Here is a 23,732-nt window from a genome sequence, read left to right as displayed (position 1 = left end):
TACATAAGCAATATTGAGGTAGTGTGAAATATGGATAAAACTTTGCAAACTTAAGTGCTCTCCCCCTGCCCAGTAATAATCAATAGTTTACAACCAAAACACACGCGTTTCTCTTTAAAATTAAATAAAATTCGAAACTTTTAGTTAAATCACTGTGGACAGCCAAGAAGACAACTTGAAGCGATCATCTCCTGTACATTAGTGAGAAGTACAAAAAATTCAGTTGCTCACTTTTCTAGAAACGGCATTTTTCGATTAAATCAAGTATTTGTGAGTTAAAGTGAAAATAAGGTATAACTAGAATCGTGTTTAGGCCGCTTATTATTTCATTCGTATTAGCTTATTCATAGTTGTAGAATTTTCACTAATTCTCTCAGCTAATTGGATCTCGAAGAAGAAAATCGAAGGAAAAGCAAGGAACGAAAAAAAAAATCTAGTTGCGCACTTTTGTGAAAATTGCTTCATGTCTGAAACTATAAATTTTTCTTCACCTGTCGCAAAAAAGAGAAAATTAGAGAGTGAAATTGACGATAATTCAGTTGCTAACAACCTTAGTACTAAACAGCACTCCAAGAATTCGTCGTCGGCGGGTGAATTAGAAAATAGTAACAACCATACAAAGAGTCAGCAACAACAACAACAAAAATCTTCAAATAAAACAATGGCGAATGGAAATAATGATGAAAAAGGCCACAAAGAAATCGATGAGGGACTCTACAGTCGTCAACTCTATGTGCTTGGACATGAGGCGATGAGACGAATGGCAATATCGGATGTCTTGATATCAGGCATCAATGGATTGGGCGTTGAAATCGCTAAAAATGTCATTCTCGCTGGTGTCAAAAGTGTCACTTTGCATGACGAACAAAATTGTACATTAGCAGATCTCTCGTCGCAATTCTACTTAAGTGAGTCATCGATCGGACAAAATCGTGCTGAGGCAAGTTGCAATCACTTGTCTGAACTCAATCAATATGTTCCAACGACGGCAATTACTGGAAAATTAACTGAGGAAATTTTGCAAAAATTCAGCGTAGTCGTTCTTACCGAAAATGATGAAATTGAACAAAAGCGCATTTCTAAAATTGCTCGTAAACATAATATTGCCCTTATCGTAGCTGTTACACGTGGACTTTTTGGCCAAATTTTCTGTGATTTTGGTCCAGAGTTTGTTGTTAATGATGTGAATGGAGCCAGTCCACTCTCAGCAATGATTGCTGGAATTTCAAAGGACAAGGAAGGTGTTGTAACATGCTTAGACGAAGCACGTCATGGATTTGAGGATGGCGATTATGTGACATTTACTGAGGTGAGTAATCTCTATGACCTTGTCTAAATTGTCTTCTTATTATTATGACTTACTCACGTCTCTTTATCTTTTTATTATATTTTCCTACTTATTTCACTGTCGTCATCATTATAATTAATAATTTATTTTTGGATTAAACAAACATTCCTTACTGTTTTTCATTACACATCGAGAAAGTAAATTTAATCATGCTTTTAAATTTACATACGATGAGATACAAATTAGTAGGAAAAATATTGAAAAGTAGTCGTTCTTATCGCGTCACTTAAGCGCATTTTGTGCTAACAATTGATAAATAAATATCGATTTTGTAAATTGGACGGAGCTAATGCTTCAAATCCGAACTCGGTGATGTCTGGTTGCTGAGATCTTGCGTCTCAACCAGCCAGTTAGTCAGCCGATCAAAGTGAATCTCTAAGCTTAATTTCTTATCAAAAATGCCCCTAAAAAAATCTATTTACCCAACTAATTAATATATTTTGTTGCTATTGCCTTTATAGATTCAAGGAATGGAAGAACTGAACGGATGTGAACCGATGAAAATCAAGGTTCATGGACCCTATACATTCTCAATTGGCGACACGACAAATTTGTCAGACTATATTCGTGGTGGTATTGTAATACAAGTAAAGATGCCGAAAAAAGTCGAGTTCAAGACCTTAGAGGAAGCTGAAAAGAGTCCAGAATTTGTTCTGTCTGATTACTCTAAATTTGATCATCCACAAAATATTAATATTGCCTTTACTGCTTTATCACGTTATTTCGCTAAAAATGGACGTAATCCACGACCATGGCATAATGATGACTATCCTGAATTCCTTGAACTGTGTAAAGAACGTGCAAAAGAATTAAATGTCGAGGAGCTTAAAGAGGAACTTCTTGAAATTTTCTGCAAAACATCAAGCGGTGATTTGTGTCCAATTAATGCCGTTATTGGTGGTATGAGTGCACAAGAAGTGATGAAAGCATGTAGTGGTAAATTCATGCCAATCATGCAGTTCTTTAGTTTTGATGCAATCGAATGTTTGCCTGAAGATATTAGCGTATTAACAGACACAGAATGTCAACCGATTGGATCACGTTATGATTCACAAATTGCTATTTTTGGAAAGAAATTCCAAGACAAGTTAGGATCATTAAAGTACTTTATTGTTGGTGCTGGAGCAATTGGTTGTGAATTATTAAAGAATTTCGGTATGATGGGAATTGGTGCCGGTAAAGATGGTGAATTAATCATTACGGATATGGATCTTATTGAGAAGTCAAATTTGAATCGTCAATTTTTGTTCCGACCAAAGGACGTTCAATCTCCAAAATCACGCGTTGCTGCTGCTGCTGTTAAACAAATGAATCCAGAACTTAATGTCACTTATCATGAAAATCGTGTCGGTGCAGCAACTGAAAATATTTATGATGATGACTTCTTTGAACGATTAGATGGTGTTGCTAATGCTTTGGACAATATTGAAGCTCGTAACTATATGGATCGTCGTTGTGTCTATTATCGTTTGCCATTGCTTGAATCTGGTACATTAGGAACAATGGGTAACATTCAAGTTGTTGTACCATTCTTAACTGAATCGTATAGTTCAAGCCAAGATCCACCAGAAAAGAGTATCCCAATTTGTACTCTCAAAAACTTCCCAAATGCTATCGAGCATACATTACAATGGGCACGCGACATGTTTGAAGGAATTTTCACTCAATCGCCACATAATGCATCAGAATATATTCGCGATGTTGGATTTATTGATCGTACTCTTAAATTGCCAGGCGTTCAACCATTAGAAACAATGGAATCAGTCAAGGTAATGTCATAATTTGCCTTGAAACTAAGACGATAATTTAATTAAATATTGATTTTTATTTAACTCTTTTGTAGCGCGCATTGATCGACGACCGTCCATTAAGCTTTGCTGACTGTGTAAAATGGGCTCGTTTCCATTTTGAGGAGAATTATACGAATCAAATTAAGCAATTGTTGTTTAATTTTCCACCTGATCAACAAACTACAACTGGTCAACCATTCTGGTCTGGTCCAAAACGTTGTCCAGTTCCAATGGTTTTCAATAAAGACGATCCACTTCATCTCGATTACATTTTTGCTGCTGCTAATTTGAAAGCTGAAATTTATGGCTTGCCACATGTTCGCGATCGCAGCAAAGTCTACGAATTAGTATCTCAAGTTCATGTAAGTTGCTGGCTATAGATTATGACTGCTTTAATATTTAATATGAAAATTCTTTTTAGGTTCCAATTTTCACTCCGAAATCAGGCATCAAAATTGCTGAAAATGATGCAGCTTTAGCTCAACAAGACAACAGTTCATACGATCATGATCGAGTACATTCAATTGTTGATGAATTACAAAAATTGGGAATGCCATCATTTACGATAACTCCACTTGATTTCGAGAAAGATGATGACTCTAATTTCCATATGGATTTCATAGTAGCCGCATCAAACTTGCGTGCAGCTAATTATAGTATTCCACCAGCTGATAAACATAAGGTATGTTTGAACAGAAAATCAATATGGATTTCCATGTATAATAATCGCATGTCTATTTTTTCCTACATAATTATTTTAGTCCAAATTGATTGCCGGAAAGATTATTCCAGCAATTGCTACTACAACATCATTAGTTTCAGGATGTGTTGCCTTAGAATTGATCAAATTAGCTCAAGGGTAAGCATTACAAAATTTCTAACGGTTTTCAAAAAATCAAAATTTGTTCAAAATAATTTTTGAATTTCAAAAAACCGATTGAAATTTAAATTTTAAAAGTACGTTAAACTTAATTTATTATTATTTTTAGCTTCAAGACACTCGATCGCTACAAGAACGGATTCGTTAACATCGCATTGCCATTAGTCGCATTTACTGAGCCAATTCACGCAAAGGAACTAGAATATAATGGCAATAAATGGACATTATGGGATCGATTTGAGGTTGAAGGCGAAATGACATTATCAGAATTCATTGATCACTTTAAGAATGATCACAAACTTGAAATCACAATGCTGTCTCAAGGTGTTGGAATGTTGTATTCATTTTTCCAACCAAAAGCAAAACGTGATGAACGTATGGTAATGAAAATGACTGAAATTGTACGGAAAGTAACAAAGCGTGAGATTGCACCTTATGAACGTGCACTTGTATTTGAAATTTGCTGCAACGATGCGAATGATGAGGATTGTGAAGTTCCATATGTTCGCTATACTTTACCACGCTAAAGAAAATAAACAAACAAACAAAAAAACACTTGATGATGATAATAATAGTAAATAATTGCATTCGCATTTATAAGAAGAGATGAATTACTTCTTTTTTTATTAAATTAATTAAATCATCCCACTATTTTCCAAAATTAGTGCATTATTTGTGCGAATGATTCTATTTGACATTGATAATTAATATATTTGATAAAGTTTATAATTCTGCTTATCGGTGGTTCGTTTAATTCATAAGAAAATCTAGGAGAAAAACAATATTTTCACAACTTTTTTTTTTTAATTTTCAATGAGTATTTTTTGATTATTCTACTCCCGAAACTAAGTTATCATCCTTATTCAGCGATTTTATGAGTACGTAACCTCTCCTTTGTATTTTTTGAATCCATTAAATGTTATTCATTGCTGTGCTTTTTTGGAATTTTTGTATTTTTCAATTTTTTTCTTTTTTCGTGTATTAAAAAAAAGGCTTTTCTGTTTAGTTTTATTCCCCGATAAAGCATTCACAATATTGATTATTAACATAATAATAATTTTTTAGTTGAGAAATGAAACACACTTAAGCTAAAAAGAAAAACAAAATTTATTAATAGACCCAGAAATAAAGGAAATCTGCAAAACTTTTTCAATCAACTTGAAGATGACTTCGACTTTTGGCGTATTACTTTTTAATTTCAGATTTTGTATTTTCTTTTGTTTATAAGGAAGACGGAAGTAAATACAAAAGTACTCGTTTCTGTCGAGTCATTTCAGCGCATTTTTGTCTCAGCGATCAATATTTGATTAATAAAGAAATGCAAATCAATTCAAAAATTTAGGCTTTGATCTTAGAAGTATGATCCAATAATGATTCAAGCCACTTTTGATGACAAAATACAACATCCAGAAACGTTTCAAAAAAATTCATCATTTCAGAATTCAAAATTTAACGGTTATTGAAATTTCAAATTTTTTCCGATCAAAATTGTTTAATACGCACTAATACAAGCATATAAGTATGAAAAATTGGATTATCAAATTTCTACTCAAATATGAAGTTGTGCTTTATTTTTCAAATTTAGCTTATTCGATTAGTGAATAAAGAATCATTTTAAATACTTCTGTGCTGAAGGAGTTCAATATAAAGAAGAGAATTTTGCAAACCCAAATTTTGACAAATTTCTTTCACAGTGTTAGTGTTTTCAAAAAATTCAAATTTTTGACAGTTATGCACAAATTTTTGTACGTGAGCATCTGCATATCTGGAACAGCATGACAAAGGAAACTCACAGACAAAACTCAAATCTAATCTAATACACTAAAATATTGAGTCATCTAATCCAAATCTAGATTCCCGAACAAAATTAAGACCAGAAACAACCAGTGATTTTGTCAACATCCTTTTATAATCAGAACAATAGAAAACTCGTAAAATAAATATTTGCAATCAACGCTAATTCCTGATTGGAGTCAATTTTAATTGCGCGGGAAATTGTCTTTATCGATGCTCTCTACATGATTAGTTGCAGCAAGCATTTAAATCTCTCTTGACTTCTCTTTTGTTTAACGCTTCTTCTTATCAATTTTTTATGTCTCTCTATTTTGTTTTCTTTTAATAAACATAAACGAGCAGTAAGGGAAGAAGTCAGTCAGTTTGTGATTGAGAAGAAGCCTTACAACCTTAAAGCGGATACCTGTAGACGAAAAATTCAGTTTTTTGAGTTTTTACTTTAATTTTCGTGTGATATTTAAATTATTCAGTCTGTGCAGCAACATTAATTTCCAAAATGATCTACAATTACTTTGAAAATGAAAAAAGAGTAAGTGGAATCAAGAAAAATTTCAGTGACCCAGACACGAGTGTTATTTTTATGTATTTTTAGTTAATTTATTATGAACATGATGCAGACCAAATTCCAAGTGAAATTATCAATGAATTTAGAGACAAAGATGTTACACAGATTGACTTTTCATCTAATTCCCTTATGTCAATAGACTGTAAGTAAATCCATTTCTCTGTCAATGAATTAAATCTTGACGTGTGTCAAGTGATAAGGAATCTTAAAAGTGAGTCATAAAGTCAGTGAGAGATGTTGAGCATTCTCTTCTCAATAGTATGCTCAAAAATGCATATTTTATGGAGAACTCATAGACATGGGTCACAGACATCCAAAAAATGTTGATTCTTGACCATAAATTGATGTTTTCATGAACTAACTGGATCTACTGTAATTTCAGTCATATCAAATTTTCCTAACTTGAATGAAATCATTTTGGATAACAACTTCCTCTCTGATGAAACAATGTTCCCAAATAAAGTTTTCCTTAAGATACAGCTGCTGTCATTGAATAATAATAAGGTAAATCAGATTGAATTTACAATTCTTCTAATTTAGTTAATGAAATTTCTAGTTTGAGGACCTGGACAAACTTGTGTACAATATTTGCTACTCATTCCCTAACTTACGGTAAGTGTTAATGTCTTTAGAATCATGAAATTTCAAAATTTACAAAAATACTTCAAAATGTTTCAAAACCTTACAATTTTTTCAATTCTAAAACCGTTCAAATTATTTTTTTAAATAGTCATTTAAGTTTACTTGGTAATCCACTCTGTCCCGTGCTCAATGAAAACTACAATGAAGACGATTATCAAAGTTATAGGTAAGCACGAGTCTGGCTCACATTTACAAAATAGCTATAAAGTATCAAAATATCACAAATTTTATGTCTGGAAGATACAAAATGGCTATAATGTGCTACATATAATCAATTATTAATTAATTTGTATTGATAGACTTCTCATCATCTCTCGAATGCCCAAATTGAAATTTCTCGACTCAAAAATGATAACAAGACATGAATGGTCAATAATTCACACAAATATTCCAAAAGTAGAGGAAGCAGTAGGACGTGTACAAAAGATCAACAGCATGGATCCAATAAGCTTCTTGAAGAAATTTTTCAAGTATCAATCAGCAAAGGAAGTTGAATCTGTGGACGAAGTAGATCACAGTAATTACACTGCTCTACCAACTGAAGGTAATACTGGATCACAGGAACCTCGAAGCAGTTACAGCAAATGTAAGCATTTTTATCAAGGCACTGAATCACAAGGAAATCGATTTATAGGAAATAAAATGCTGTAAAGTTCAAATATTTTGAATTATTTTAAAGCTCAAAAGCTCATTAATTAAGCTCATTTAAAAGAATAAAGCTCAAAACGATTTTTGTTTTGAATAAAAATACAATTAAACTGTAAATCTGTATTTCAATGTCAAAGGCATATGTATTTGCTGCTATATGTATATGTTACATGCTGATTGTGAGCATTCTTTACAGAAAATTGAGTAATTTGAATATTTTGTTCTTCAAATGCTTTTTTTTGCCAATTGTGGATTAATATTTTCAAGGACCTTATCTTAATGATCTTAATGGCTGAATAAGCTATGAATGAGAAGCCGTGTATGGTGAAATTTACATTTATTTCCAGTTATAAAGAATAAAGCTCAAAGACACTTTTTAAAATTGTACTGTTTTCATCAAACAATTGTATGGTTCTAATTTTAGGTAAATTCAAATAATAGTAAACCGGTAAATTTTAATATGAATATTCTCCGTCAATGAAAATGCTTTTTAAGACCTTACGCATTAAAGTATGTAGACATTATTACTGCAGTATAGAGAGCGCAAGTTCTGTTTACATTTTCACATACTTTTCATTCATTCTCTCAATTTTCATTTTGTGTAGAATACATTTAAATTTGTACAATTATTAAAAGTTTTCAGTGTATGTCCGACTGTATTATCATCAATATTAACAAGTGGTTTCGTACTTTATAATTAAGCCGGTTGATATCAATTTCAATATTTCTATAAATACAAAATTCTATAAATAGACGTTAGCCTGTAAAAAATCCAACAAAATGGCAAATCCAGCTCAAGAAATCAAGTATACGAAGGTTTGTTCTATTATTAATGAATCTTACTGGATGTCGTTCAATTTATATTGATTTTTAAACTATCCAGCTCTTCATTAATAATGAATTTGTTGATTCTCAATGTGGAAAAACATTTGCAACAATAAATCCAGCAACTGGCAAGAAAATAGCCGATGTTTCTGAAGGAACTAAGGCAGATGTGGACATTGCTGTAAAAGCTGCCCAAAAAGCTTTTGAAATTGGTTCTGACTGGCGTAATATGGATGGATCAGCAAGAGGAAAATTGATGAATCGGTAAATATCCATTTTCTGATTAATTTACCTACAATTCCTACTTTTTTCGGTATTTTGCAGCTTTACAGACTTGATTGAACGTGATGCGAATATTCTGGCTAACTTAGAAACATTGGATAATGGCAAAACGTTTGATGATTCTTTATTTGATATTCAAGTGTCTTGTGATACATTAAGGTATTTGCTTGAATTATTCGTTTACATATGTTAAGACGGCATCTATACAATTATTATTATTACAGATATTATGCTGGATTCTGCGATAAGATTCATGGCAATACAATACCAAGTGATGGAAACATGTTTAGTTACACAAGAAAGGAGCCGGTTGGTGTTGTTGGTCAAATTATCACTTGGAATTATCCAATCCTTATGATTTCGTGGAAGATTGGACCTGCTTTGGCAGCTGGTTGTCCAATAATCCTTAAACCAGCTCAACAAACTCCATTAAGTGCATTGCATATTGCTGCCTTATCAAAAGAAGCTGGATTTCCTGATGGTGTATTTAATGTGATTAATGGATTGGGCGAAGCTGGTGCTGCTATAGCTTCACATCCAGATATCCAGAAAGTTGCATTTACTGGATCTGTTAATATTGGAAAAATCGTAATGGAAACGGCAGCTAAAACAAATTTGAAGAACGTTTCATTAGAATTGGGAGGAAAGAGTCCATTAGTGATTCTTGATGATGCTAATTGTAAGTAGCAGTGCCAAAACAAAAGTGTCCAGACTAATATATTCTAACGGATATATTAAATTTGAAAGCTTTTGGATATTTTTCGATTTCTTTAAAACCTAATTCTTACAGTGGATGAAGCAGTTGAAACAGCACATAATGGAGTATTTTCAAACGCAGGACAAAACTGCTGTGCTGCAAGCAAAACTTACGTCCAAGAAGGAATTTATGACGAATTTGTACGTAGAGCAGCAGAAATGGCACGAAATAGGAAGGTTGGAAGTGGATTTGAAAAGGATGTACAACAAGGACCACAAATTGATCAAGCTATGTTTGATAGAATAATGAACTACATTGAATACGGAAAACAGGATGGAGCAACATTAGAAGTTGGTGGAAAGAGATGGGGCACTGAAGGATTCTTTATTGAACCAACTGTTTTCTCAAATGTCACAGAAGAGATGAGAATTGCACGAGAAGAAATATTCGGTCCTGTTCAATCAATTTTAAAGTTCAAAACTCTCGATGAAGTTATTGAACGTTCTAATAAGAGTGACTATGGCTTAGCTGCTGGAATTTTCACTAACAATATCAATGATGCGATGAAATTTGCTCATAGCATTCAAGCTGGTTCTGTTTGGGTCAACACTTACGATGCCGTTACTCCTCAGACACCATTCGGAGGCTATAAACAATCAGGTAAATAACTTTTTTATTAATTTTTTAACGTTATTTAACGAAATTTCAATTTAGGAATCGGCCGAGAACTAGGAATGGATGGTCTAGAACCTTATTTAGTAGTAAAAAGTGTTTCTGTGAAACTTCCAGCAAAATATTAAAAATCAATCAATCTAATATTCTTGAAATTGTAGCGTCAAGTATAAAGCATGTTAATAAAATTAATTTTTAGAAAAAGCAGCAATCATTTTTTGTAACGGTTTTCAAATTTTTAAAATAAATTCTTTTTGGTAAAAGAAATTTTAACGGTTTTCAAAATTTTAAACTTTCTGATAGAAAAATAAATTCATCATTTAAAGGTTAAAATTTTGATTCGCGCACGGAAAGAGTTTAATTAATATACTATGGCTGATATTAAGGAGATAAAAGCTCAAATACGATCTGTATTGTTAAGTCTTGGAAAGAGTAAGTAGAAAGTTTTGAAAATTACTGCAATTGAGAAAAAATTAATTAATTTAAAACTTTACGCTATTTAGCTGCAACTGAACAGGAATTTAAGAAGGCATACTATGAAATTGAAGGAACAAGCTTTAATGAGGTCCTTAGAAAACTCAATATTAATTTTAAGGATTTGTTTTTGAGGATTCCGGATGTTGCAAAGATAGTTTATGCTTACAATCAAGTTTTCATCCAAAGAGTATCAAATGAAGCAACAGCACACATGGAAAATCTTACGGTTAATAAATACTCTAAGAACTTTCGTGGACCAAAGCTTGTAGCTAAAAATGGTGCGATAAAAGGCCGTCCAATGTTGAGTCAATTCAGCGTAAAAGCACCAGTTTATTCACCTTATCCCATGCAAACAGCACCGCTTAAAAAAGTGGTTCCTTTTCAGCCAAATCGTTCGTATGGATATCAAACTCCAGTTCAAAATAATTTCAACATGAAAGTTTCTGTTGGAACAAATAATAGCAGGGATGTCCAGTGCTATTATAGTAATAATAATACCAGGACCTCGTATAATAAGCCATCAACTTCAAATACCTCGACCAAATACTACGAAAATAATAATAATGCAGGTACCTCATATAATAAGCCTTCAGTTTCATCAGCAATATCAAACAACTCAAATCAACCATCTAATTTTGCGGACATTTCAAATACATCGACCAAGAAAGATTTAAGCACACAAGTTACAGTTAAAGCTAATGAAATGCCTCAAACATCACTCACAGCTGGTAATTTAGACACACTCTCGAAAACCTCCAGAATGCCACAACCACCGCCAAGCGATATAAGCAGCATATCCACAACAGTTGATAGTGAGTCTACTAGAATTGATGAAGACTTTGATGAAGTTAACACAATGGATGATAAAACAAGTGTCAAAAGTGAATCAAAAACTCATCAAAGAGTTCTTACAGAATCGCCAAGAATTGCACCAATGGCATCGACTACAAAGCCTACATTAAAGCCTAATATTATGAGTTTATTAAGATCCAATAAACAGGAAGAAGCCAAAGATTTATCGAAAGTGGAGACATTAGCTGATAAAGTAGGAACACTCAAATTAAATGAGACAGAAAATGGAGCTCAAAATATCAATCCTGTTATGATTAGGCAGCGCTTAAGGTCAATGCGTATTTTTAGAGAAGCTTTAAATACCATTAATTTAAACCAGGAAAATGGTTCGCAAGACACAGAATCATTAATAGGGACAAATGAGATCATCATTCTTCCAGAACCAATTCAAAATGAAGAGGAATTGTTTTTCTTTGTGAAAATCATCGATGTTGCATCGCCTGGAAAATTTGTCTTTCAATTCTCGTTTGCAAGACTTAAAGATCTTAGCAATAAGATGAATGACTTCTACAACAATTTGAAAGACCTGAAAAAGTATGAGACAAAAAATTTAGTTAATGATAATATTGTGGCTGTGCGTTATAATGATTTGTGGTATCGTGGACAGATTAAATCATTCAATGAAACTGAAGCTTGCGTTCAATTGGTTGATTCGATGAAAATTCAGCCACGAAAAGTTTCGATCAAAAATATTTTCCATCTTCATCAAAAATTCACAACAGAATCGCCAAAATCAGCTTTCGGAAAGCTTTATGGATTAAAGCCAATAGAAGGAGATTGGGGTATGCGTAGTACAGCAAAAGTGGACGCAATTCATGAAAAAATGGTGTTGGCAACAGTCAAGTCCATTGATAATGGAATTTATTCGTTGTCCATCATTACCGAAACTGGAAAATTTACACGTTTATCTGATATTTTTGTTGAAGAGAATCTTGCTGAATTAGAACCTGAAGATTTTGCAACTGAGGCTGTTTTTCGATCATTGGTATAATGAAATTTTTATACAATTTTCCCTTATATATTACTTATATTTTTAATATTTTTTACTGAATCTACAGAAGTAAAGACTTATAAACAATTAATATAGAGAAATAATAATAAAATAAAGGATTTGAAAACCTTTTTGAAATAGAAATTTTCTTTAAATTCTTCCTATAATAATTTAGAAAAGTAACGGCTGAAAAGTATTTGAAAAATTGTCAAAAAATGAATGCTTTTCAAAATAACGAATTTCAAAAATTTGAAAATTAGTCTACTTTTAAATTTCAAATTTTTGAAAGCCGTTAAATTTTGAAATTTTTGTTAATTTCTCGATAAGAACTGAAACTTCATTTAGGCCGTTCACTGATTACGTTACGCAGAAAAACAAATTTCTAGACCCCCCTCGTTACAAAATGTCGTTACAAAAAAATTTTTTGGTTGAGGCTGTTACAAAATTCCCTTAAAAAGCGAACGTAATAAGTGAACGGCCCCTTAGGTAGACATTTAATTAAATCTTCCTGTAAAAAGCTGTCAATAAAAGCAGTTTAAGTGTTTTCCAAACGCGTAAATACGCGATCTATTTTATTAAAGACATCTTATCAGGCACTTTATCTTCATACATTCTTTGGTTATTTCAAACAAACATTCATATCCATTAGTGATAAAATAGGGAAACTAATTAAAATTGGAATTGAAGTAAACAGCCAAAAGAAAAATAACAAAGAAAATCTATTAAATCTACTAGAAACTTCAAAATTACATAAATCATGTACTTTTTAATAAACTAAGCATGAATTATCCTGAATAAAAAAAGAGGAATACTTAAAATATTTATTATCAGTTCATTAAAAATAATATTTTTGTTAAAAGTCTTTCATTTACGACATTTTCACCATTCCTGATGTCTCCGTTTGAGAACATAAGTTAAGTTTGTAGCATACTTGATCCGATTCTGTGACATTTTTCAAAAGGTTGAGTATGGCTACACCATAAGTACTTGCAAGGTTGCGGCACTGAAAGTTAAAAATTTTAATAAGAATATTTTACAGTCATTACCAAATCTTTGATTCTCACCTTATCCTTAAACTTTCTGGCAAATTTCTCACAAACTTTTTCCTCTAAATTCTCAAGATTTGTGTCAACTTGTGGATCTTCAATGATTGTATCTAATGCATCAACAACTCCTCTGCAGACAGCACAGGTGTAGATGTCATTCTTAATTTCAAGATATTTGACTTCTAAAAGTGGATTCATCTTTGGACATATCTTCAAAGCAGTACACATCTCTTCTGGCTTTGTTGTCTCAATCAGTGCAATTATCATGTCAAAATAGTAATCAATAAATTGATGGCATTCCTTTGAAATAGTTTGTGGCATTTTTGAGCAAATATTCTTGATTGTTCGCTTAATTTCTTCATCAGTTTGTTTGTCATTCAGTTCTTCTTCAGCCTTAGTCATAATAAACTCACAAATAATACATCCTGTTGATCCTGTTTGTTTTTCTAAATCATCATCATCGTTATCATCTGCTGGAATCTGTAAACTTCTAGCAAAGATATCTAATCCAAAGTCATAATCTTGCATATCTGGTTCGTTGTCCATAACACAGTACATTAATTCCTGACAGACTCTTTGTGGTTCCAATTCTTGACTAACTAAGTCAACAATTTTATCTGAATATTTATCGACAAATTCTTTGCATTCTTTTTGGAATTTTCTAAGATGTGAGCACGAGTTTTCAAGTTCACGACGGATTTCATCCTGAGTAATAAAAAAATTTACAAGGTTAACGATTTTTGAAAATTTAAATTTTTAACGGATTTTTAAATTTTAAAAGGGCTAAAGTTCAAAATTTTTAAATATTTTTTGAACGTTAGAATTATTTAAAATTACGAAAGTAGCAATCATATTACCTTTGAATTATGGTTAATAACTCTTTGTTCAATTAATTCAATAACAGTCTTGCAGAGTTGACATTGTGGATTATTGACCATTTCAGGAGTTTTCTTTACTTCTGTGCTATCGTCTTCAAAATCTAACAAAAAGTTGGTAAATGATTAAATTTACATATTTTAAAAATTAACAAGTTACTACAAACCTGTAAATTCCTCGCTCGATTCCGATGATGAGAGAGCACCTGGCAACTTAAATCTTTTAAGCTTAGGTTCTGACGATGTACATAATCTGATAAATACACAAGCTTCCTGTGGCGTGAAATCAGCAAGAATCATGTCTACGACTTCTGCTGAATAAGTTTCAACAAATGTCTTACATGGTGCTTGAAGTTTTACAGATAAATGTGTACATAGACCGTCTAAAACACTTAAAATGCTGTCCTTTGTTGAATTCTTATTAACGACTGCCTTGATTTCTTGCATTGCAAAAAGACAGAATGCACAAGTTGGCTTCTCGCTGACATTAGTTTGTTCCAAGAAATGGAAATCGTTGCTTGGTGGACACATTTTAATGATTGGACATACTAATCGGGGATTTGTTCCAGCTTCAACTGCTTCCATAATTTGGTCACCAAACATATCCACAATTTGTTCACATTCAGCGATATAAAGTGGCAATTTCTTGCATTCACCTCTGACTTTTTGAAGGATCTTATCATGAATTGTATTCTTAGTCACTTCCATATGAACTAATTGCATGGTATATTCACAAGCTGTGCACAAAGCACCATTTTTGACTAATTTAAATGAGTCTTCAGAAACGATATGAACTTCAACTGAGTCAACGTTTACTTGATAAGGTTGTGGAAATAAGTCACTAGACACTAAAGGCATATTTGGAGCATGAATAATACGTTCGTCACTTTTTGGCTTACAAATTTTAATCATCGTACATGTTTTATCAGGATCTAGACCGCTGACTAAGGATTCATAAATTATATCAGCATACTGATCAACAATATTAATGCACTCATTCTTTACTGACGGCATTTGTCCACAGATTCCTTCCAACATGTTTCTGAACTCAATTTCACTCGTATTAGATATTAATAGCTCACGTAAATGAACCATAAGCTGTTCACACAATGCACAAGGTATATCTGGATCGTCAAAAGCTGGCTGAATGTCAATAATTCCTTCATTATATTTATGATGCTGTGTGCATGTCGAATGACAAAGTTTTTCTTTGTTTACGATTTTAGGTAGTTGTTTATGGATTTCATTGAAATTTGTGAGAATCAAGCTTGAACATGAATCAGAGAATGATGACATTTGTCCACAAAATGCGAGCATTCCTTCCAATAAATCATCGCCATTAGTTGTGTCCAATTTCTTTTCAATTAAGTCACCGATGTGATTACATTGAGAGCATGTAAATGGCAGCATTTCGACTTTCTTCTTTTCCGGTTCTGGATTCTTAAACATCTTAGTGAATTCCTTATTATTACAGAGATGAATTGAGGAACAGACAGCATCAGGATCCATATGTGAAGCAAGAATCTTCTGGATTTCATTGATATTTCCTTCAATAAGCTGTTTGCATTTGTCTTTACCATTCTGATTTGGACATAGCTCACAAGACCATTCCAAGGTTTTAATGAGCGAGTTAAAGGTTGTGTTCTTAGATATCAAATCTCTAGCTTGTCCAACCCATTCCTTACAATCATCACATAATGGATTTGAGTCAATTTGGACGAGGTGATTTTCCCAAACAGTTTGAATACAAAAATCGACTGCATTACATTTTTTTGCGTTCCTATAAAGAAATACAGAATTGTCATATTATTTATGTCTTACATCTATTAAGGCTAATTGCTAACGACGTAGTTTTTAAACTTTGATTTATTTTTGACTAAATGACCTCTATTATTAAGACGAGATTGTTATTGTCGTAATATGCTGGTAATGGTTGTTTTAGATACATATTGTAGATGACAAATTTTGTTGATTATGCATCACGAATACATGGGAAAACATAAGTTAGTCATGAAAATGATAAGGAATCTAGTTCTACTAAATAACAATATACGACCCATATTCTTGATTAAAGCGATTTGAATCATACATATCTAATACATATACCTTTTAACTTCCAGTCATTCCTTTTATTCAACTTCCAGAACATCGGATTTACTTTTAAATCCTGAGAACAGCTTATAACTTTAAATTAGCATTTCAGTTTCAGCATTTTTCATAAATTGTGACTGATTGCGACATCAAATCAATAGTCATCAATTTTTAATTTGTTATATATCCACAATAATAATTATTTTTATGGGAATTTAAAGCCCTTTGTTGTTAATTTGTCAGCATTTTTCTATGTATACATTTGACAATATCATGATAAATGCTGATAATTTAACACATTCATACATGACTTAAAAAGCATTCGAGTCGGTCTATGAGTCATGCGAAGGAATCGACACTTTGTTTGTAAAGAAGTAAGAACAATAACATTTGATATCATGATGATGAACACTTATCAGAATGATCAAATTTAATTAATAGAACACGAAACAAAGAAAAAAGATAAGAGTGAAAATTTTAGACAGAAATAAAGTCGTTTGGAAACTAAGGCAATACAATGACAAGGATGATAATGTATTATTTTCAGAATTGTCGGGAAAACGCAATTAATTTAATTAGCGACTTACATTACATGCTCGCACCAATATTCAATTCCCTTTGAGCAGTCTTCATGTTTAATTAAAGTTGATTTTGCCGATGACACATATATTATCACTATTTGTTAATTAAATTAAATAAAAATTAGTATTGAAATATTTTTGCGAAATATAAATTTTAAAATGATTTTTATGCTTACCAAAAAGCAGTATCGAAAGATACTTCATCTTCTCCGGTTAATTTGCACAATAAATACTTATAATTATATGATATACACTTTTAATGATGCTCGTATGTCGAATGAAAGCTATTTAATGAATTAACGCTTTTTGCAATTCCTTCTTTGTTATTATTTTGACAGGGGAATATCAAATAAACATAGGGGAACAACAGCTGAAAATTAAACTAAAATTTCAAATAATTAAAGTTCGTTGAATCGGTTTATTTTAAAAACATTTTTATAATTCTGAATATCAATATAATTAATATCGTATCGATACGTGAATGCCGTTTCACAGTAATTACAACAACTTTAGATTTAAGTAGACATGTTACAATTTAAGACTATTTAAAAACATTTTTATCTCTTAATATCCACTCTAAGAGATATAATCGTAAAGATAATGCAAATATTGAACTTGTTTCTTTATGAATATATTTATAGATAGGACGGGATAGTAACTACAATTATTATTGTATTATCTCTTAAAAAAAATTTATGTGCAGTTCATTAAAAGTGATTGCAAAAGAGGTTATCAAAAGAGGTAATACTGAGTATTACTGAAAGTTACTGATAATGTGTTAAAAATACATTAGGCATTTTTCAAATTCAGCAAAATTATTAATTTCAAAATTCGTTGCGATTTTTTTTAAATTTTTTTCAAATTTAGTAAAAAATTTGAATTTCGAAAAATCGTTAAAAATGGGGAATCCAGACGAGGAGCTGGATGTTGAAAATTTAGACACTAAAGAACTGATACTTATAGTTGTGAAGTGGATCGTTCCATAAATGCAATGCTCTTAAATATTTTTGATCAGCTGGTCCTACATCTCTGACTTTTCGATATCACTATAAAATTTAAGTTCAAATTCTTCAGGAATTGACGCAAAAAGTTTATCGACATCTTCGTCCTTTATATCATGTAAGACTTTTGGGTTCCATTTTGGCTTCAGGTCTTTATCAATGATCAGTGCACGAACACCTTCTTTGAAATCATCAGGGAAATGATTCTCAATATTATAAGTTAGGATCATCTCAAGCTTCAAACATTCTTTAAGTGAAAGTTTACTTCCTACATTCAATAATCTATGACAAATTTTCATACTCATCGGTGACATTCTATTGAGACTTCTGATTGTCTGGAGTGCCCATTCACTTCCATCCAAACCTAAATTATCATAAATTTCTTCAACAGAATCGCCATCAAAACATTTATCAATTCTCGGCATTACTTCGTCAAGTTCACTGTCTGTACAAACTGGAACTGTCGAATAGTTTGCAATTGTTTTACCTACTTCATAATCATCCTTACAACTGACCAAAGCTTTCTTAAAATCTTCCATTCTCTTACTCTCAATAAAATGTGAAGCAAGGCCGAATTTCTTTACATCATATCCATATAATCGCGCACCGGCTAATGCAACATAATATCCAAGATTATAATTCAGTCTTGGCAAAAAGTAACTCGCACCAGCGTTTGTGAAAAATCCGATTTCTGTTTCTGGCATCGCAAATACCGTTCGTTCTGTTGCTATTCTATATTTTGATGTCATTGAAAAGAAGCATGCACCACCCATAGTTATTCCATCAATGATTGCCGTATAGGGCTTCTTATATTGCGATATTAAGTCCATTGTATTTGATGAATAGGTGACCGCGTCAAAAATATTCGGATTTTTCATAAGCTCTCGAAGATCTATTCCAGCACAAAATGCGCATTCACCGGCACCTTGCATGATAATATGCTTCTTGTCAGATGTCTCTAAATCTTTCAACAGACTATAGATCTGTCTAAAAATAATCTAATTAGCATAATTCCGCATAATTATACTTAGTCTAAACAAAAGCGTAATTTACTTTGGCATATCTTGGGTGAATGTATTCATCTTTTCCGGACGATTAATCGTGATAATAGCTGCGTTATTTATTTCCTTTAGTTGGACGTGTTTCGATTGAAAGGCTTTTAAAATTCGCGAAAACATTTTTCTACGAACAAAAATACCAATAAAATGTTTTTAAAGATTTTACTTTATTTTAAGATATTCAATGGTTCTTACAACCTGATTTGATTAAATCGATTCTTTAAAATATTAATTAATTTCACTTTAACTTCGATTACTATTTTAAAACCTTTTAAGTTTTGATAAAGTAAAAACAAAAATAACAAAAGTTCTCGTACTTATCGAGTCACTTTAGCGCATTTTTGTCCCAGCGATCAGTAATTAATTCCTGATTTACAAAACAAGATCCAGTAAGGTACAAGTCTCTTCCCTGACCTAAAACAAGATCCAATAGGATTCACGTCACTTCTAGACCTAAAAAACAAGATCCAGTAGAATCCAAGTCACTACCAGATCTATAAAAAAAGATTTTATGACGGTTTTCTGGGATTCAAATTCTAAAAATTTCAGTTTTACAGTTTTAAAAATTCTCCAGCATAGATTTGTTTACAATTTGTATGGAAATCAAAAATTCATTAATCATATTTATGTATTTATGCTATGATTTGAAACTTTTAAATGCCCGGCGCAGCAATAACTTTTTGGAACTGATCTTTTAAAACCATTCCGAGCTCTCATTCTCTAGTTAAAAAGTTTTTAACGTCAGCTGACCGACCAACCGAACATTGTGTATTATTAAGCTACCTTTTGAAAAAGAATTCAAAAATAAGGTTAAAAATTTTTTGTTGCCCGTCAATTCTTCGTCTCAATCATCGTCAAATTTATAAATGAACGTTAAATGATAAAGTTATAGAAAAAAAGATACTAGTCTTTAAATACAAGTTCTCGTTGGTCGTCAAGAGGTTTGAAAAACTGATCCATATATTCGTCCGTGACTTCATGTAATGCTTTGAATTTCCACTGTGGATTATTGTCACGATCAATTAACAAGGCACGAACACCTTCGCTGAAATCTCCTATGCCAGTAAAGTGATGGACAGCAACTCGATATTCCATTTTCAAGCAATCATCGAGTGACATTGATTTTCCAAGTGTTTGCCCCTTGTGGCAAAGTTTAAGACTGGTTGGAGAATTCTTATTCATTGAACGGAGTATTTCCATTGCCCAGTCACTTCCATTTAAATTCAGATTGTCTATAATTTCCTCAACTGTATTACCGTCAAAACATTTGTCGATTTCTTTAATTAATGTGTCTAATTCAGTATGTTTCGGCGGTTCCGATGTGAATTTCTTCAAAGTGCGTTCAATATCGTCTGTACTCTTAGACTTGACTAATTCATCTTCAAGTTCAGGAAGTCTTTCACTTTCAATGTAGTAATCAGCTAGTCCAATTTTAATCATATCATATCCTTTGATACGGGGACTTGCTAATGCAATATAATATCCAATATTTCTCGGAACTCTTGAAAGGAAGTAACTCGATCCGTTATCTGTGACACCTCCAATTTTAGCCTCAGGCATCGCAAAATCCGTTTTTTCAGTTGCTACTCGATATCTCTTAGCAGCAACGGTTAAAATGGAAGCAGAACCATAGCATACTCCATTCATAAGTGGAATAAAAGGAATTTTATAGTTATGAACTAGCCGGAAGAGATTTAATGTATGTTGAAAGTAGTCTTTTGGCTGATCAAGAGAAGTAAATTTTATAATCTCTTTAATATCACCTCCTGAAGAGAAGATCTTTTCGTTTCCTTTAAATATAACGAGATTATTTCGATGTTGGAGTTCATTGAGTAGTACGTAAAGATGTCTGGAATTTAACAAATGCCGGTATATATTTACTGGATGATTTCTTCTCAAATAATTGAATTACTTACTCGAAAGTGTCTCGATTGATAGCATTCAATGCCTTTGGTCGGTAAAGTTGCAGGACTCCGCAGTTGTTCCTTTCATTATGAACAAAATAAGGATCGGCCTTTGAGCAGACATTTCTTCCCAACAACATTAAATTTTTATTAAATTTACTGAACAACATTTTGCCACGTTTTGTCAGACTATTAGTGAATGTTGAATAAAAAAAAGATATGTAAGCACTAATTAACTCCTTTAATTTTTCTTTTGTTAATGAATTTTTACTAAAATGCACAGGGGAATGAGTGACCACTGCGCTGTGAACTTTCAAATTAAGACATCAAAAGTTTACTGAACTGATAACACAGTTTTCAGTTAGCACTTACATTACGCAATTTAGAAACCAAAACATCAAAATTAAACAGTCTGGCGAATTGCAAAACATTGCAACAAAGACTCAGAACCAAGGCCACCATTGATTAATGCAGATAAGTGCAATTCAGATAAGATAAGAAAAAAAGTTGACTGAACTGATATCACGGTTTAGAATTAACACTTACAAATATAAAACCATCAAATTAAACAGTCTAGCAGATTGCAAAACATTGCAAGAAAAGTTCAAAATCAATGGCAATGTTGATTAATGCAGATAAAACGTTCAACACTAATAAGACAAAAGCCAGGGTTTTCAGTGAATATTTTCGTAAAGCCAACGAAAATGCATTTGATTAAAACAACATTGAACATATCCAGGAAGTAGACAACACAGTAAAGGAAGCATTGGAAAGTGAAAATAGTAACTCTACAAATGTAGAGGAAATCTCATAAAAGAAAACTGAAAAATCCTAAAGAATCAGCACTAGATCATGTCAACAACATAATCCTCAAAAATCATCCACCAAAAGGAACCTTCTTGAATACTTGAAGCTCATCATCAATACGTGTCTCAAACTTAACTATTTTCCAAAAATTTGGAAATAACCAAAGTAGTCCCGATTCCAAAATTTGGCAAATCAGCCAAATGAAGTGAGTAGCTATGGGTCAATAAGCTTGCTTAGTTCCATAAACAAAATATTGCTTTCGCACACGATGATCAACATCTCAACTACTCTTCAAAGAAATCAGCAAAGAAAAAAATAAGCAGGAAGTAATCAAGAGGCATGAAAAAAATCCATACAAAAAATTTAAATGGATGCATTTGGATGTGCATTCAGAACAATAGAAACTGCAGGCCAACAATATCGCACTCTTCTTGGATGATCCTGCATTGTATCATTCTGCAGAAAACTCAGCCGGATATTGTAATACCTCTACAACACACTGGAAAAAAAGTACAACAAAACAAGAACAAATGAAAAATAAATCTCAAAAAACAGAAAATTCAAGCCATATTCATCACAAAAAGGTGCTTTAGGCAACATTAAATGGGGAACCGAAGCTAAATATCTGGGAATGGTAATCGAAAAGAGAGTTACATTGAAGCGGCATGTGGTATATGCCACCAACAGAGCTCACATTGCTCTAAAACTACTTTTTCCCTTCATCAGTAAGAACTCACATCTCGACGCTCGAAACACACTTCTCATTTACAAGCTAGCCATGAGACCCATATTCACAGCTATCCAACATTTGTAAGGATTGCAAAAATTCATCTTCATAAACTTTAAAACAAATTCTTGCGAATTATGCTCAACAAAACAGGATATATAAAATATCGGATCAGCATACAGAAGCAAAAATACCCTCCATTGAGGACTACGTCGGAAAGTTGCAACCAAACTTTAATTCCATATGATTTTTTTTTTTCACAAAAATAAATTTTTTTTAAATTTAAGTAAGAAAGTCACATGCGTAATTTTATGACAAAAATTCTTAATTTGGCCAATAAATTTTTAATTAAATCACTATATACATGCAATCATACAAAAAAATAGCACCAAAAAAAAACTATTACTATCACAATTTTCCATTGTTTTCCGTGTTAAATTCGAATGATAGTGTTAGTAATTTTTCAGAAATTGACAGTTGAATTTTTTTGTATGATTGCATGTGAATATTAAATTATATGAAATACACTTTTGGTGATGCTACTTTGTCGAATGAAACTTGTTTAATGAATTAAAGTTTTTTGCAACTCATTCTCTTCATCGTTTTGAGAGTGAAATAGAAATTGCACATAGGGGAGCAAAATCTGAAAATTAAGCAAAAATTTCAAATGATTAATGTTCGTTAAATTGGGTTCGTTTTGAATTTTTTTTTTTATTAATTCAAAATATCAATATAATTAATATCGCTGAGGTACATTTCATAAATGCCGTTTTACAATAATCACAACTATAGATTTAAGTATGCATGTTAAAATTTAAGAATTTTTAGAACTGTTTTACAGTTTTCTCTCTAAGAGATATAATCGTAAATAGAGATGTTAATCCCAAATAATTTCTACAGACCCAAATAGAACAAGAGCAATTCAGATCTAGAAGCTTCGCTAATGATTGCTTAACGTGTGAGGTCGCCCCAGACCACTGTACTCAATAGACCTATAGTTTGTTACAACATATTCTGTTTTACAGAATAGACATATGCCAAATATTTCATGTGTGCACATGGGAAAAATGTGTGGATATGTGTGGATATTCACACATTTTTACATGTGAATTATTTTCAAAACTGCTTTTAACAACCCTGGTTTATAGTGTGATCAGAACCACTCTTTGATGACGCTAT

At 32.1% G+C, this 23,732-nt stretch overlaps 5 protein-coding genes and 2 pseudogenes across 5 annotated transcripts; 4 read left to right on the top strand and 3 right to left on the bottom strand.

Annotated features, from left to right (window-relative positions):
* Positions 1–229: 229 nt before the first annotated feature.
* Uba1 (ubiquitin-like activating enzyme 1) lies at positions 230–5,181 on the top strand. The gene is made up of 6 exons (XM_070648090.1): positions 230–1,309; positions 1,810–3,117; positions 3,192–3,500; positions 3,560–3,820; positions 3,900–3,997; positions 4,128–5,181. The coding sequence occupies exons 1-6, from the start codon at positions 464–466 to the stop codon at positions 4,543–4,545; spliced, it is 3,240 nt and encodes a 1,079-aa protein (XP_070504191.1). The 5' UTR covers positions 230–463; the 3' UTR covers positions 4,546–5,181.
* A 927-nt stretch (positions 5,182–6,108) lies between these two features.
* LOC139096412 (leucine-rich melanocyte differentiation-associated protein-like) lies at positions 6,109–7,784 on the top strand. The gene is made up of 6 exons (XM_070648115.1): positions 6,109–6,341; positions 6,405–6,519; positions 6,760–6,881; positions 6,934–6,989; positions 7,108–7,185; positions 7,319–7,784. Exons 1-6 carry the CDS (start codon positions 6,309–6,311, stop codon positions 7,668–7,670), a joined length of 756 nt encoding a protein of 251 aa, XP_070504216.1. The 5' UTR covers positions 6,109–6,308; the 3' UTR covers positions 7,671–7,784.
* A 442-nt stretch (positions 7,785–8,226) lies between these two features.
* LOC139096387 (aldehyde dehydrogenase 1A1-like) lies at positions 8,227–10,350 on the top strand. Its single transcript, XM_070648092.1, has 6 exons — positions 8,227–8,483; positions 8,551–8,756; positions 8,817–8,933; positions 8,999–9,453; positions 9,565–10,131; positions 10,186–10,350. Exons 1-6 carry the CDS (start codon positions 8,448–8,450, stop codon positions 10,269–10,271), a joined length of 1,467 nt encoding a protein of 488 aa, XP_070504193.1. The 5' UTR covers positions 8,227–8,447; the 3' UTR covers positions 10,272–10,350.
* Positions 10,351–10,461: 111 nt separating this feature from the next.
* LOC139096403 (uncharacterized) lies at positions 10,462–12,555 on the top strand. Its single transcript, XM_070648106.1, has 2 exons — positions 10,462–10,575; positions 10,647–12,555. The coding sequence occupies exons 1-2, from the start codon at positions 10,515–10,517 to the stop codon at positions 12,461–12,463; spliced, it is 1,878 nt and encodes a 625-aa protein (XP_070504207.1). The 5' UTR covers positions 10,462–10,514; the 3' UTR covers positions 12,464–12,555.
* A 448-nt stretch (positions 12,556–13,003) lies between these two features.
* Positions 13,004–17,396, bottom strand: LOC139096388 (prosaposin-like). The gene is made up of 6 exons (XM_070648093.1): positions 17,233–17,396; positions 17,063–17,150; positions 14,552–16,164; positions 14,367–14,488; positions 13,528–14,214; positions 13,004–13,466 (listed from the first exon to the last, which is right to left on the bottom strand). The coding sequence occupies exons 1-6, from the start codon at positions 17,258–17,260 to the stop codon at positions 13,332–13,334; spliced, it is 2,673 nt and encodes an 890-aa protein (XP_070504194.1). The 5' UTR covers positions 17,261–17,396; the 3' UTR covers positions 13,004–13,331.
* A 681-nt stretch (positions 17,397–18,077) lies between these two features.
* On the bottom strand, positions 18,078–18,482 carry LOC139096414 (3-hydroxyisobutyryl-CoA hydrolase, mitochondrial pseudogene; annotated as a pseudogene).
* Positions 18,483–19,835: 1,353 nt separating this feature from the next.
* Positions 19,836–20,958, bottom strand: LOC139096400 (3-hydroxyisobutyryl-CoA hydrolase, mitochondrial pseudogene; annotated as a pseudogene).
* Between the last annotated feature and the right edge of the window lie 2,774 nt (positions 20,959–23,732).

The sequence above is a fragment of the Chironomus tepperi genome, unplaced genomic scaffold (genome assembly GCF_022539635.2).
Source record: "Chironomus tepperi strain 1889 unplaced genomic scaffold, CSIRO-AGI_Ctep_v1 contig_388, whole genome shotgun sequence".
NCBI classification, from domain to species: domain Eukaryota; kingdom Metazoa; phylum Arthropoda; class Insecta; order Diptera; family Chironomidae; genus Chironomus; species Chironomus tepperi.
Note: the sequence above shows the minus strand (reverse complement) of the source record. Positions and strands in the feature narration are given on the sequence as shown.

Bases quoted from the DNA above. Each gene is read 5' to 3' on its own strand.
- LOC139096403 (XM_070648106.1), top strand. From the start codon at position 10,515: ATGGCTGATATTAAGGAGATAAAAGCTCAAATACGATCTGTATTGTTA. The intron at 10,576-10,646 runs GTAAGTAGAAAG...TACGCTATTTAG, and splicing joins ATTGTTAAGTCTTGGAAAGA to CTGCAACTGAACAGGAATTT.
- LOC139096412 (XM_070648115.1), top strand. From the start codon at position 6,309: ATGATCTACAATTACTTTGAAAATGAAAAAAGA. The intron at 6,520-6,759 runs GTAAGTAAATCC...CTGTAATTTCAG, and splicing joins TTCCCTTATGTCAATAGACT to TCATATCAAATTTTCCTAAC. The intron at 6,882-6,933 runs GTAAATCAGATT...TGAAATTTCTAG, and splicing joins TGTCATTGAATAATAATAAG to TTTGAGGACCTGGACAAACT.
- LOC139096388 (XM_070648093.1), bottom strand. From the start codon at position 17,260: ATGAAGTATCTTTCGATACTGCTTTTTG. The intron at 16,165-17,062 runs GTAAGTCGCTAA...ATTTCTTTATAG, and splicing joins TATTGGTGCGAGCATGTAAT to GAACGCAAAAAAATGTAATG. The intron at 14,489-14,551 runs GTTTGTAGTAAC...ACTTTTTGTTAG, and splicing joins ATCGAGCGAGGAATTTACAG to ATTTTGAAGACGATAGCACA.
- LOC139096387 (XM_070648092.1), top strand. From the start codon at position 8,448: ATGGCAAATCCAGCTCAAGAAATCAAGTATACGAAG. The intron at 8,757-8,816 runs GTAAATATCCAT...GGTATTTTGCAG, and splicing joins AGAGGAAAATTGATGAATCG to CTTTACAGACTTGATTGAAC. The intron at 10,132-10,185 runs GTAAATAACTTT...ATTTCAATTTAG, and splicing joins CGGAGGCTATAAACAATCAG to GAATCGGCCGAGAACTAGGA.
- Uba1 (XM_070648090.1), top strand. From the start codon at position 464: ATGTCTGAAACTATAAATTTTTCTTCACCTGTCGCAAAAAAGAGAAAA. The intron at 3,501-3,559 runs GTAAGTTGCTGG...AATTCTTTTTAG, and splicing joins AATTAGTATCTCAAGTTCAT to GTTCCAATTTTCACTCCGAA. The intron at 3,998-4,127 runs GTAAGCATTACA...TATTATTTTTAG, and splicing joins TTGATCAAATTAGCTCAAGG to CTTCAAGACACTCGATCGCT.